The following is a 13,638-nucleotide window of genomic DNA, read 5'->3' as shown; positions in this document are numbered from 1 at the left end:
TCATCCCACCCAGCCCCTCGCTGATTGTATGTTTTAGTTCTGAAAGGCTGGGCAGACATCCAGTGGTCGAAAGTAATGTGTCAATTGCACATTATCCTACACCTGCGGGCGGGAAAGAAAAGCATTGAATTCATATTGCAATTAAGCAGAAGCCGGCTGGACACGTGGCTGGATTCTCCCCCCTGTTTTCCTGCCACGTTGCAATGCTCAGGGGGAGCCCAGTGGCAAGAATCTGTCTCTAACTGGCTCGCTGAGATTTTCCCAGCCTAGGAATGCCTGCATACTCCTACTGACCCCGCAGTCTGGTGTAGGAGCATGTCTGGGCGGGGGATAGAGCACACCTGAGCTTGGCCAGTTCTCAGCTGATGCCTGGTCCCTTGGGGACCATACTACCTAGTGTATTTTAGAGTAGCCTTTAGGCTGCTCTGACTTAGAGCAGGGTTGGGCCAAGGCAGCTAGACGGAATCAGGAAGTTACAGCTAGAGTTGTTGAAATAATGGATTTTTCTGTTTGCTGGCAATTAGAAACAGAAAAACAACAACCAACCACCGCCACCTGAGTGGGGGGGTTGTTTGGAGTTGAATGCAAAATGACATTTTCTGAAAAGTTTTGGCAAATCCCAAAGTCAAAAAAATAGTTTGGGGTCAAACTACATATTTTATTTTGACAAAATCATTTGGACAGTTTTTAAACATTTTTGATTTAAAAAAAATTAAAGAAAATTTTGAAATGGAAAGTCATTTTGAACTGAAAAATTCAAACCATTTGCTGTGTTCCAATTTTTCCCCCCGATCAAAACAATTTGGTGAAACCTGCAGGAATTCGTGAAATGTTTCCGTGGCGTTGAATCTCCATTTTTCACCAAAAATAAGTTTTGGCTGAAAAATTTCACCTAACTCTAGTTATCACCAATTCCTTGACTGTCCCCTCCTCTCCTGGGCTAAGTAGCTCTCTGCACAGTAAGGAATCTGGCTCAGGTTCTTTGACAACCCAAAGATTAAAAAGAAGTCCATGCATAGAGGACAATCTGAGTTAGAATTGAGCCACCAGTGTGAATGAGGGGCCTGCTGAAATTTGCTCCTAGGCCTTAGGGTTAGGGTTTATTTCTGCCATGAGCGCCAGCACACTAAAATGTGTCTTTCTTTTCTAGGCCCCTTTGTGTGCAAGATGGTCCCCTTCATTCAGACCACCGCAGTTGTGGCCAGCACCCTTACCATGACATGCATTGCTGTAGAGAGGTACCAAGGAATAGTTCACCCACTGAAGATGAAGAGACAGTACACAAACAAGAGAACCTACAAAATGCTAGGTATGGCTGTGTATATATGTAGGGTAACTGGTAATGGGGCATGGAGTTTTGCACCTCTACAGTCTTGCAAACCCCAAATGTTCAAAGATCATGAGTCAAGCTCACCAAAAGCCATGAGATTGGCTTTCAAATCATGAGATTACATACAAATAATAGATTTGAGGTTCTTTTTATTTGGCTTCTATTTATTTAAAGCTTTTTGAGCCTATAGGGTGCACTGAAGTCACCTTTTTGAAGCTTTCTACATAGCCACGAGGGCTAGAAACTTACTTTTTCTTTTTAAGAATGAAGGCTGAAATCATCAAATATCCACTTGACTCCAGGAGCTGGAGCTTTAAGGAAAACAATAATCATCATGAGACTCATGACAAAATTATGAGAGTTGGCAATGCCACCTCTAGGACATGTTCAAATCCAGCCCGTGTTGGACAAACATAGGTGCACTCCCATGGAAGCTAATAAGGGAGCCTTCCCATTAACTTCCATGAGCATTGGCTTTGAGCCATTCTAGGTTGGTTGGTTTTTCTCCTTCATCAAAAATACAAGTCATTCAGACTGAAAGCACATGGTTTCTTTTTGTGTCTGGCTAAACACAACACCTGATATTCCATCTAAGAGAGGTCAGATCTCTGTCACAAACACACCAGTGCATTACACAATTTAATCCTCACTATTTTCTTGAGTCCACTCTAAGAATCTGATTCTGCTCTCATTTACACCATCTTTACATCAGCATGATTTCAGTGGAGCTATTCCTGATCCCCCACCTGCTCCATCATGGAAGTGTGGGAAGAATCAAGTTTTATATTACTGCTTTCAAGCTCTACAGCACTATAATGACAGTGAGACTGATTCATAGAATCATAGAAGATTAGGGTTGGAAGAGACCTCAGGAGGTCATCTAGTCCAACCCCCTGCTCAAAGCAGGACCAATCCCCAACTAAATCATCCCAGCCAGGGCTTTGTCAAGCCGGGCCTTCAAAACCTCTAAGGATGGAGATTCCACCACCTCTCTAGGTAACCCATTCCAGTGCTTCACCACCCTCCTGGTGCAATAGTGTTTCCTAATAGCCAACCTAGACCTCCCCACTGCAAGTTGATTCTGATCCTCTTACTCACCCTGAATAGCAGCTTGTTCCATGAGTGGCCTCACTGAAATCAGTGCTGTAGGACTGTGGACCACTGTGACAATCTGGTTTACTTTTGCTCTTAAAAACCATCGGTTTCAAAAAAAAATGTCTCATGTCCCTGATGTGTGTTTTTTGTTTTAATTGGATACATTTGTCCTTTTCTCCCACTTGACTAGATACTTAACACCTTAAAATGCCCTTCGCTGATATTCTGCTTCATTATTTTCCTCTATTTTTATTGTCCTAAGGAGGGGAACTCTGGGCAGCACATCCTATCATCCTTCACCCTCCATATAAATATTTATAATGATTCATGCAGCTTTTTCTTGCTATGCGGTTGGCAAAATTAAAAACAAAACAAAACAGGATATTTTGTTGCATGGAGCCATTGAACCTCAGGTTCAATGATGAATGACACTTTATCCTAAATTTATTATATAACTCTTATGTCTGGGCAGAATAGGCCACTGTGCCTTGGGTGATTTCAAATCAGATTGCACAAAAAGCACTGGGAGGACATAATCCATGGATAAACCTGCATGGTTGGGATAGACTAGATGACTTGGTTTTAGAAGTGGTCAAAAATTTTCCAACAGAACATTTTTCCATTGGAAAATGCTATTTCACTGAAACAGACATTTTCTGCAAGAAGGTATCCGCTGGCGATGAAATTTCATCAAGGAAAAAGAATTGGAACGCAGCATTTTGGTGATGTCAGAGTAGAACGTTTTGATACTCAGGCTGTTCCATTTTGATTTCTCATTTCTAAATGACTTTTTGTTTGGAAATGTTCATTTATTTTTAAAATCAAAATCGGACCAAAACATTTTGATTTTCTGGGAACAGGATGTTCTGATAGACCCCAAGTGAACATTTTTCAAAAATTCAGGTGGGCAGAAAATTTCCCAAAAAAGACGTTTGATTTTGTTCCAATTGAGAACGAAAACAAATCTTCATTTTTTGTGTGGAATGAAAATTCCATTTCCTACAGATCTCTACGTCGTGGGACTAGACGAGAGGAATCCGTAGCTAATGCCACATTAAAAGGGGATATGTTGCAGAAGGAGACCTCACACAGGAAAGAGTCCAGCAGAATACCCCTTGGGCTACTGGGAGGAATGTACACAAGAGCAGCAACTGCCCCATTCGTTCATAGGGGACTCCCTCAGCACTACTCTATCCTGCTCTGGGGTGCTCCGTACTACTGATGAGTCTCTGCTGGGGGAAGGTGGTAGGTGCTCTCCTGGGGGAATGCAATGGTTCCTCCCCAGGCGAAAGAGATTGTGTGTGTGTTGTGGAGGGGTGAGCAGGGCTTCCCCAGCCCACTCCCTAGTCTCTAAACACCCATTCATCAGCAGGCAAAAGATAGCCCAGTGGCACTGCAGTTATCTAGTGTGATTTTTGGCTTTACAGCGTTCAGCAGCTTGGCTTATACAATGCTTGATCCTGCCTCCTCTGAAATCAATGACAAAGCTCCCTTCAGCAGGGCAGGGTCGGGCTCACCATAAGAAGAGCTTGTTGGTTCAGGACTTCTTGCATGCTTACGGGGTTTTCTGTTTCCTTCCCCTGCCTGCATAGAGGGCCAGCATACATAATTCTGAGAACTATGTCAATCCTCAAAACAGGGTTTAAGTGGGACTTCAGGGTGCTTAGTCCTCACGCTGGCTCTGCACAGGGCAAAGTTCATCTTCCAAGAGAAAAAGAATCTGTATTACCTGTGAGTTTGTTAAAGGGAAAGAAAATCCTTCGGCCTGAGTTACACCATGCCAGTGTGACCCCTCTGATTTCAGTGGATGTAAAAGGGGGCAGGGTATCTCCCTTTGTTTGCATCCCACATCTGGCTTTGTGCTGGCTTCAGGCAATTTTTCTGAACGATCGATGAGTATTTAGCACTAGACCAAGGATGAGACAGCGAGCTCAAGAGGTGGGGAACTTTGTGAGCTCTTAAATCCCTCTGAAATGAAAACATAATCCAGTTTCCTGGCACTAAAATAATCTGTTGGGGTCTCAGAAACACATGCCCTCACAAAAGGCTGCGGGGAGACCTGGGTGAAGTGCGCAGGCTCCATTCATCTTATCTCAAACCCCACAGTGGGATGACATTTCTTGAACAGTTGTACAGCGGGTGCAATTAACAAGAAAATGCCCATTCACCACCCCCAGTAGTTACATCTAAGGTTTGATCCGACGCCCAATGAGGCCAGTGTAAAGGCTTTTGTTGACTTAATTGACATTTCCTCACACCCACACAGTTATTTCCCAATATAACTATATGGACTGTTGTGCAGATGAAACAATACAAAGTTAAGCAATATGGAGTGAGACACTTTTTTCCAGTCCTTTTTTAAAAGGTATCCAATATATTGGGCCAAATTGGGCCATGATATACAGTAGCTCCAATGGTATAAATCAGGGCAAAACTCATATTTACAAACACAGTGACTTTCCCCATAACCAAAATTTCATTGCATGTGAAATTCACCCCTGTGCAGAGGGCTAACCCAAGTTCTATGCACCACTTACATCCCATTTGAACCATATTTTGAGCACTTAAATGGTGCATGACCCATAGTAGAATTTCAGCCTACAATCTTATTCTGCTGATTTATCAGTCTCCTTTACTCACACTGAGTAGTAGTTTTCTTTAGTATAGCTCCATTTAAATCAATGGCACTATTTGCAAGGCAAGATATTACTAAGCAAGAGCAAGGGAGGCAGAATGAAAGCATCATGTGATTATTAGTTTGGAACAATTTCCTTACTCTGAAAATTTGATTTCAAGTGAATAACATCTGGAGTTGGCTGGATCTGGAGACTGAAATACCTTTCATTTTAAATCAGGAAAGGTGTAAAGGATTAGGTATTAGATTTTTAATCTGTAACTGATTCACCTTGACAACGAGTGAAGAATTCTCCGCAGAGAGAGGTAGAAACGCCGTGTGAGCCCTGCAGTTATGCATAATTAACAAAGTGAAAAAACAAGATGCTTCTTGATTCGCAAGCTCTCAGTTATTAGAAATCTAGAGCCTCCGCTCTTTCATTCTAGCCAATTCACTTGGCAAAAGTAAACACTGACAAACGCCTTGAGATAAATGTTGAAAAGTAACTGTCATAATTGAAAGAATTAATTCTTCCTTTCTTCTCTCTTTAAACAGGATTCGTGTGGACGATTGCAGTCATTGTTGGGTCGCCCATGCTGTACGTTCAGACTCTGGAGGTAAATGCTAGTCACCTATTCATGGAAGAGAATGCTCATCTGAAAACTGCCACCCAGTGTTATTGTTAGGGTATGCCCACCTGCAATAAAACATCCAGGGCTGGCCCGTGTCACCTGATGCGGGCTGTAGGGCTATGAAATTGTAATGTAGACATTCAGGCTTGGGCTGGATATGTCTACACTGCAGCACCTGTAGGCATACAGAGCTAGCTTTGATCTAGCTGGTTTAAATAACAATAGCAGTAAAGCCATAGCAGCCTGGGCTAGCTGCTCGAATACACACCCTGGTGGGCTTGTATAGTCCGTCCTGCCGTTGTTCCACTGCTATGTTATTCTAGCTAGCTAGATCAAAGCTAGCTCAGATATGTCTACACGCACTGCAGTCACACCTCTGATTGCAGTGCAGATAGGCCCTATGAATCCTTGTTCAATAGTCTGATGGCTTAACTCACAAAATTCTTTGTCTGAGATCTTGCCACTAAGAAGCTTATGACAATAGGATTGGCAGGCAGTATATGTAGCACTGTTATCAGATAGAGGGGCCTGATTCTCCTCTCCAGAGTAATCCCAGTGACTCCCGATTTACACTGGTGTGAGAGGAGAATCAGGCCCAGAATGAATAGTAAAATTTTCCAGGGGGAAATCAGCAGGTAGTTTCAAAGAATGATGCTTCTACTGGATGTGAGTCAAGCCACCAGTGCCCACAGTTTGTCCCTGACACCGACTTTAATCACAGTTAACTGGGGTGTCTGAGTACAAAACAACTGGGAACTCCTCTCCTTTCCCTCCTTTCCAATGTGTCATTGTAGAAGTGGGAATTATCCGTGCCCAGTGGCACTGCGCATTGCTGTTCTATATGACAAGCAGAAGTAGCATGCTTTATGATATCAGCACTTAAAATCTCGTTCTGCACTACATTTAATACAGCTTAGACAACGGGCCAGGTCCCCTGCAGTCGTATATCAGTATAGCTTCGTTGTCTTAAATGGCGCTCCACCAATCTATGCCAGCCAGTCCCTTACCTCTGTTCTTCTAGGGTGAATCAGGAACAGCTCCGAGGGTTGGACCCCAGCCTAACTGAGGGCTAGTCTACACTTACCGGGTAGTTCGACGGCTGCGGATCGAAGTTCCGAGTTCGATTTATCGCGTCTGGTGTGGACGCGATAAATCGAACCAGGAAGTGATCCCCGTCGACTGCGGTACTCCAGCTAGACGAGAGGAGTACCGCGGAGTCGACGGGGGAGCCTGCCTGCCGCGTGTGGACCGCGTCGGAACCGCGGTAAGTTCGAAGTAAGGTATGTCGAATTCAGCTACGTTATTCACGTAGCTGAATTTGCGTACCTTACTTCGACTTGGGGGGTAAGTGTAGACCAAGCCTGAGATCAGAAACTGTCCAGATGCAGTTAAATCATTGTCAAGGTTCCCTCCCCACTTTGAACTTTAGGGTACAGATGTGGGGACCTACATGAAAGCCCCCTAAGCTTATTTCTACCAGCTTAGGTTAAATTTTAATACTCTGCCACCACCAAGTGCTTTAACAAGAAACAGGGAAAGGACCACTTGGAGTTCCTTTTCCCCCAAAATATCCCCTCCAAGCTCTTACACCCCTTTCCCTGGGAAGGCTTGGTAATCCCTTCACCAATTAGTCCTGGTGAACACAGATCCAAACCCTTGGACCTTAAAACAATGAAAAATCAATCAGGTTATTAAAAGAAGAATTTTATTAAAAGAAAAGGTAAAATTCATCTCTGTTAAATCAGGATGGAAAATAACTTTACAGGGTAATCAGATTCAAAGAGCCCAGAGGAACCCCCTCTAGCCTTAGGTTCAAAGTTACAGCAAACAGAGGTAAACCCTCTAGCAAAAGGAATATTTACAAGTTGAGAAAACAAAGATAAAACTAACACACCTTGCCTGGCTTTTACTTACAAGTTTGAAATATGAGAGACTTGTGCAGAAAGATTTGGAGAACATGGATAGATGTCCAGTCCCCCTTAGTCCCAAGAGTGAACACACCAAAACAAAGAGCACAAACAAAAGCCTTTCTTCCTCCCCCCCTCCCCAGATTTGAAAGTATCTTCTCCCCTTATTGGTCCTTTGGGTCAGTTGTCAGCCAGGTTACCTGAGCTTCTTAACCCTTTACAGGTAAAAGGGGTTTGGTGCCTCTTTGCCATGAGGGATTTTATAGTATTGTATACAGGAGGGTTGTTACCCTTCCCTTTATAGTTATGACAATCATTATGGCAAATGTCAAGTGTGTAAAACTAGTGAGTTTTCATAGAGGTGATGAACCAGTGAGCAGATATTTGGGTGAAATGGACACTGTTACATTAGTTACATGCATAAAACATAATGGGGAAAAAATCCCATTAGCAGACAGAGAGAACTATATCTCAGCTGTGCAGCTTCACTGAAGGCATACTCCATTCCATACTTATGCCAATGGACCAATGCCAATTTACAGCAGATGACGAGCTAGCCCAGAGTAATTTAAATGCCCTGCTAGGAGAAGAGCTTTGTGTATGTTCGAAAGCACGTCTCTTTCACCAACAGAAGTTGGTCCAATAAAAGAGAATACCTCACCCACCTTGTCTCTACTACGAGAATTAATTTTACAGATCTGAGTGCTTATTTAAATACCTTCCTGCCAGTAGCCTTTAAAAAAGAAGGTATTTACGTTTTCCAGACAGACAGCAAGGATGGGCATGAAATGAATGATTAACTCCCATTCCCTCTGCAAAGCCAGTTTCTCTGCTGCATTTTGCATTGTTCCCTCTGCCTCTTTATAAACATCGTATCCTAGCAATTAGGGGCTTCTTCAGCAGTAGCACATCAGTTTGTAAAGCAGCATCCTCACTGATAAACCATGTCATTCATTTTCCACTTTACATGGTCATCAATATATGCTAAGTGCCAGGCCTGTCTGAGTTTTATCTCACTATAACTCTACAGCAGACAGAACTATAAAACAGCTACTCTAGTCTGTAACAGAAACTTCCAAGACACAGTATGTAAGTAAAATTAAGTAGGGAGCCAGCAGAACTAAGCTATTGCTGTATTCATCAAGGGGTGCCATGCAAGGGATTTGACATCTAGAGCAGGGGAGACAGGGAAGGCAAGATTCCTGGGTCTATTTCCTGGTTCTTCTTGTGACTTTGAGCAAATCACTTGGCCCTGAAAATGATTCAAGGGCTGAAAAAAAAAATACCTTCCAGCAAGAGACTTAAGGAGCTCCGTCTGTTCAGTTTATGAACAAGCTCAAGAGTTGACTTGATTACAGTGTATAAATACCGACACTATAGGGCTCTTTAATCTAGTGGAGAATGGCATAGATAGAACAAGAATCAATGGCTGAAAGCCAAAGGCAGACAAATTCAAATTAGAAATAAGGCACATATCTTTAACAGTGCGTGTGAATAACCATTGGAACAAATGGAAAAGGTTCAAAAAAGGGCAACAAAGATGCTCAAGGGTATGGAATGGCTTCCAAACGAGGAGAGACTAAAAAGATTGGGGCTGTTCAGTTCAGAAAATAGAGGGGCAGATTAAAAAGGTCTATAAAATTATGAGTGGTGCGGAGAAAGTGAATAGGGAAATGTTATTTAACCCTTCACATAAACACAAGAACTAGGGTCACCCGATGAAATTAATAGGCAGCACATTTAATACAAATAATAGGAAGTACTTTTTCACACAACGCACAATTAACACCTGTGGAACTCCCTGCCTGGGGGGATGTTATGATGGCCAAAAGCATAACTGGGGTCAAAAAAGAGCTAGATAAGTTCACGAATGATAGGTCCATCAATGGCTATCAGCCAAGATGGTCAAGGATGTAACCTCATGTTCGGGGAGACCATAAACCTCTGATTGCCAGAAGCGGAAGACAGGTATGGATCTCTCCAAACTGCCCTGCTCTGTACACTTCCCCTGAAGTTTCACTGCCAGAGACAGGATACTAGTGGACCATTGGTCTGACCCTGTATGTCAGTTCTTATGTAAAGTGACAATTTATATATAAGCAACAAAAATCTTTTAAATCTTGGTGTTTCTGGTTTGGGTTCAAATTTCAAGGTGTTGTTCTATCTATCTACCTACCTAGCTTGGGGTTTTATACCGTGGCCCATCACCATGGTATCTGAACATCTTCTACGTAAAATCAATAGCAATAGCAAAGTTCTCAGTGGACTACATAGTGTCTCTGGCACTCCTCCCCCCTTCTTGGCTTTTTGTTGGTTTTAGATTTGATTCGTTTCCCCTTTTTTATTTATTGTCAGTGTTGTGTCATTCTTGTTCACATTGATGTTTATTTTCTCTGCCACTCCCTATCTGATGCATTGATCATCTCCTGTAAGTCTCTGATCTTGTATCTTTCTCCACTCCACCCTCCCACCCTTAGGTGAAATATGACTTTCTCTATAATATTCATCACGTCTGCTGCCTGGAGTCCTGGCATAGCATTGAGCTGCGCCGAGCCTATGCAATCTTTATCCTGGTGGCCTTGTTTCTGGTCCCACTCACTGCCATGCTGATGCTCTACTCCCGGATAGGATACGAGCTGTGGATCAAGAAACGGATTGGAGACTCTTCGGTGCTGAATGCCCTGAGTCGCCACGAAATGGCTAAAATAACAAGGTGGGTGGCCGCCTGTCCTACTGGCTTTAAATGGCACAGAGATAGGGTATGTCTACACTACCCGCCAAATCGGTGGGCAGTGATCGATCCAGCAGGGATCAATTTATCGCGTCTAGTCTAGACACGATAAATCAACCCTCGAACGCTCTCCCGTTGACTCCTGTACTCCAGCGCCGCGAGAGGTGCAGGCAGAGTCAGTGGGGGAGCAGCAGCAGTCGACTCACCATGGTGAAGACACTGTGGTAAGTCGACCTAAGTACGTCGACTTCAGCTACGTTATTCACATAGCTGAAGTTGCGTAACTTAGATTGATTCCCTCCACCCCACCCCACCCCAGTGTAGACCAGGGCATAGGGTTGCCAACTTTGGTTGGATGAATTCCTGGTTTCATCACATGGCATTATCTTTAATTAAAGATTCATCTTTAATACCTAGAGACTCCAGGACAATCCTGGAGGCTTGGCAGCCCTAGACCAGAGGAGAAGCATCACAGCTTAAGCATGCATGCGAGAACTAGTAGGCAATGTTGGCAAGTGGTTAGAAGAGAGGACTAGTCATCTGGACTCCTGGGTTCTATTAATTGTTCTGCCACTGACTTACTGTAGAACCTTGGGTAAGTCCTGTAGGGCTGATCCAACCCACACTGAAGTCAATGAGAACTCTTCCCATTGACTTCAGTAAGTGTAGGATCAGACCTTTCATTCCCGTAGTACCTAGAAGCCCCAGTCCTGGGTCAGGACCCCATTGTGCTGGGTGCTGTACAAACACAGAACAAAAAGAACTCAATCTAAGGAGTCGCTCTATGGTTCAGTTTCTCTCTCCGTTGCATAGGCCTGCCACTTAACTCCCATGGCTGTTGGGAAGCTCAACCCAAAGAACCTTCCCCAGAATTTTGGCTGCCGTTTGTACTACACCTGTGAAATTCTTTTAGGAGGTCAGATTCCCACTCCCACCCTTTTCCCAGGAGACCTACAGAGTGATGCTCAAAGGGAGAGGCATGAAAGCGGCACAGTCAAATGGAGAGCATATAGTCGTGGGCACTACTAGTGGGCACTGATGCACCATAGAGGCCTATTCGGCTAACCCTGAAGAAACAAAGGGAGAAGCAAAGAGCTGTCAGAGGGAGGGAGGAAATTTGGAGTGTCCCAAGAAGGAAATATCCAGAGCCTGGGAAGCCTCTAGGGATTCAGCAATTCTGTTGAGGCCCAAATAAACACCTTGTCCTGATTCTCCTCCAACACCCGTTTTGCATCAGTGTAACTCCATTTGCTTCCGTGGATACCTCCAGATTTACATCAGAGTCAGTAAGAGCAGAATTGGGCCTCTGAGCTTTCTGGGTGCTTATCCAACTGGAAGCAAAGTTGCAAACCTTTCAGGCATTATCCAACCCCTCTAGAAAATATATCAATTTCCTGGCAGATGAAAAAATGTTAAGCAGGCTGGTATAACGGTCATAAAGTGGTTGTGATGCAGTCAGAAGAATTCCCATACTAGTAAACCAGTGTTCAATCTACTTCAGAATTCTGACTCTGACAGTGGCCGGTATTAGCTGCTTCAGAGGCCTTGTGGCAATGAGTTCCATGGGTTAATTTTGCATTGTGTAGGAAAAAAGTGTTTCCTTTTATCGGCTTGGTAGGGTTTTTTTTATTGCCACCTTTCAATTTCATTGACCATCCTCTTGTCCTTTATCAGGAATGTGAATGCTTTACAGTGAATGCTTTTTACTCTTCTAGCATCTGAATGCAATTAGCCTATTTCTCTCAGTACAAATGATCAGGTGCTGAATTTCTGCTTGCCTCCTGCTATAAATGTCTCCTTGTCAGCTCTCGCTTTCTGTCTCAAACGGCTTCCTCCAGGAAGAAGAAACGAGCCGTGATGATGATGGTTATTGTAGTGCTGTTCTTCGCTGCGTGCTGGGCACCTTTTCACGTTGTCCACATGTTGTTTGAATACAGTGAGTAGATATAAATTGAACTGATAAAAGACTGTGTGTGTGTGTGAGAAAGAGAGATCCTAAAATTCCTGAAATGACCAATACAAATAAAACAAGAGACATTCCCTTGAGAGAGTAGCTTTGCTGCCATTTCAGAATAGTCCATTAGCAGCAATATATACTTAGCTCTTCTAGTCATTCTTCATAACTGCATTGCTTAAGCCCCTTGATTTTTTTCCTTAAAGATCTTCTCTGAACTCTTGTCTGTTTGTCCATATCTTTCCGATACCGCATTGTCCAGAACTGACTGCAGTATTGCAGGCATTGGAGATGATAGCTAAGGGATAGTGTACACAAGGAAACTATTCTGCAAAAACTATTCCCAAATAACTCCCTATAAGGACACTGTATTCTGGAATCACTCTATTCCAGTGTAATTACTGCATTTCCAAAAAGCAGTAATTATTCTGGAATAAAATCCCTTTAGGCTCAAGAGAAGGAGCAATCAAGTCTCTTTATGGGTAATGACAGCTGGGAGGCTACTGCCCAAGGCTCTAGGCTGCGTGCCAGGTTACAGCTAAGCTGTGTGGACTGAGGGGTTCCCTGACTGCAAACACATGGCTAGGATATGGGCAGCAGACTCTGTGTTGGAGCAGAAAGCCTGGGGATGGAGTTGTGAATGTGGCTCTGAGAGGAAGCAGAGAGACAGAGCTTCTTGGGCACAGTGCTCATCAAAGTGGCAGACTTGGGAATTTCTGAGCAAGGAAACTGTCTACTGTTGTTTCAGAGTAGCAGCCGTGTTAGTCTGTATCCGCAAAAAGAACAGGAGTACTTGTGGCACCTTAGAGACTAACAAATTTCCAGGGAGATAGGACTTGGTGTTGTCTGGTTTATTTACAAAAAATGTACACAAAGAGTAGACCTGACTTGCAGTAGCAATTTCTCATCCTAATGGAAACAATCCTGCAAAGTCCTGAACTTTAGCTAACAGCTTGGGACAGAGGGGAAACACTATTATCTAAATTGAGTAGAATGCCTGATCCATTTGTTTTTGCCTGGCATATGACTTTGAGGACAGCCAAGAGCACCCACTGTTTTGGAGTTACCTGCATTACTCTTTGTATTTAGACATGAGCTTGACCAAAAACCTAATTCCAAATAGTCTTACGCTCTTTGGGTGGCCTGAAATCTAAATCCATTTGCAAATGTTTCAGTTTCTATAATGGGCGGGACCCATACACTGAAGCCAAGATCAAACCAGATCCATATTTTACAGCTTGAGTCCAACTCCAATTATTTTATAGGGGAGGTCTCCAGCCAGAGTGGCCCTTTTGCTCTCTTAAAAAAACAACAATACTGCTATGGCTAAGGACTAAATACACCAATTACACCCACACACTCTAGCTTCTCAGCA

At 43.4% G+C, this 13,638-nt stretch overlaps 1 protein-coding gene across 1 annotated transcript in view; it reads left to right on the top strand.

The window, feature by feature from the left end:
- LOC135874640 (pyroglutamylated RF-amide peptide receptor-like) overlaps nt 1-13,638 on the top strand; it is a 72,988-nt gene that overhangs the window by 55,103 nt on the left and 4,247 nt on the right. The window contains exons 2-5 of the mRNA XM_065399527.1: nt 1,151-1,309; nt 5,595-5,656; nt 10,056-10,291; nt 12,148-12,245. Of these exons, the coding sequence (XP_065255599.1) occupies nt 1,151-1,309; nt 5,595-5,656; nt 10,056-10,291; nt 12,148-12,245 (555 nt within the window). The remainder of the gene's footprint in view (nt 1-1,150; nt 1,310-5,594; nt 5,657-10,055; nt 10,292-12,147; nt 12,246-13,638) is intronic.

This window comes from Emys orbicularis, chromosome 2, assembly GCF_028017835.1.
Source record: "Emys orbicularis isolate rEmyOrb1 chromosome 2, rEmyOrb1.hap1, whole genome shotgun sequence".
Taxonomy (NCBI): Eukaryota; Metazoa; Chordata; order Testudines; family Emydidae; genus Emys; species Emys orbicularis.
Note: the sequence above shows the minus strand (reverse complement) of the source record. Positions and strands in the feature narration are given on the sequence as shown.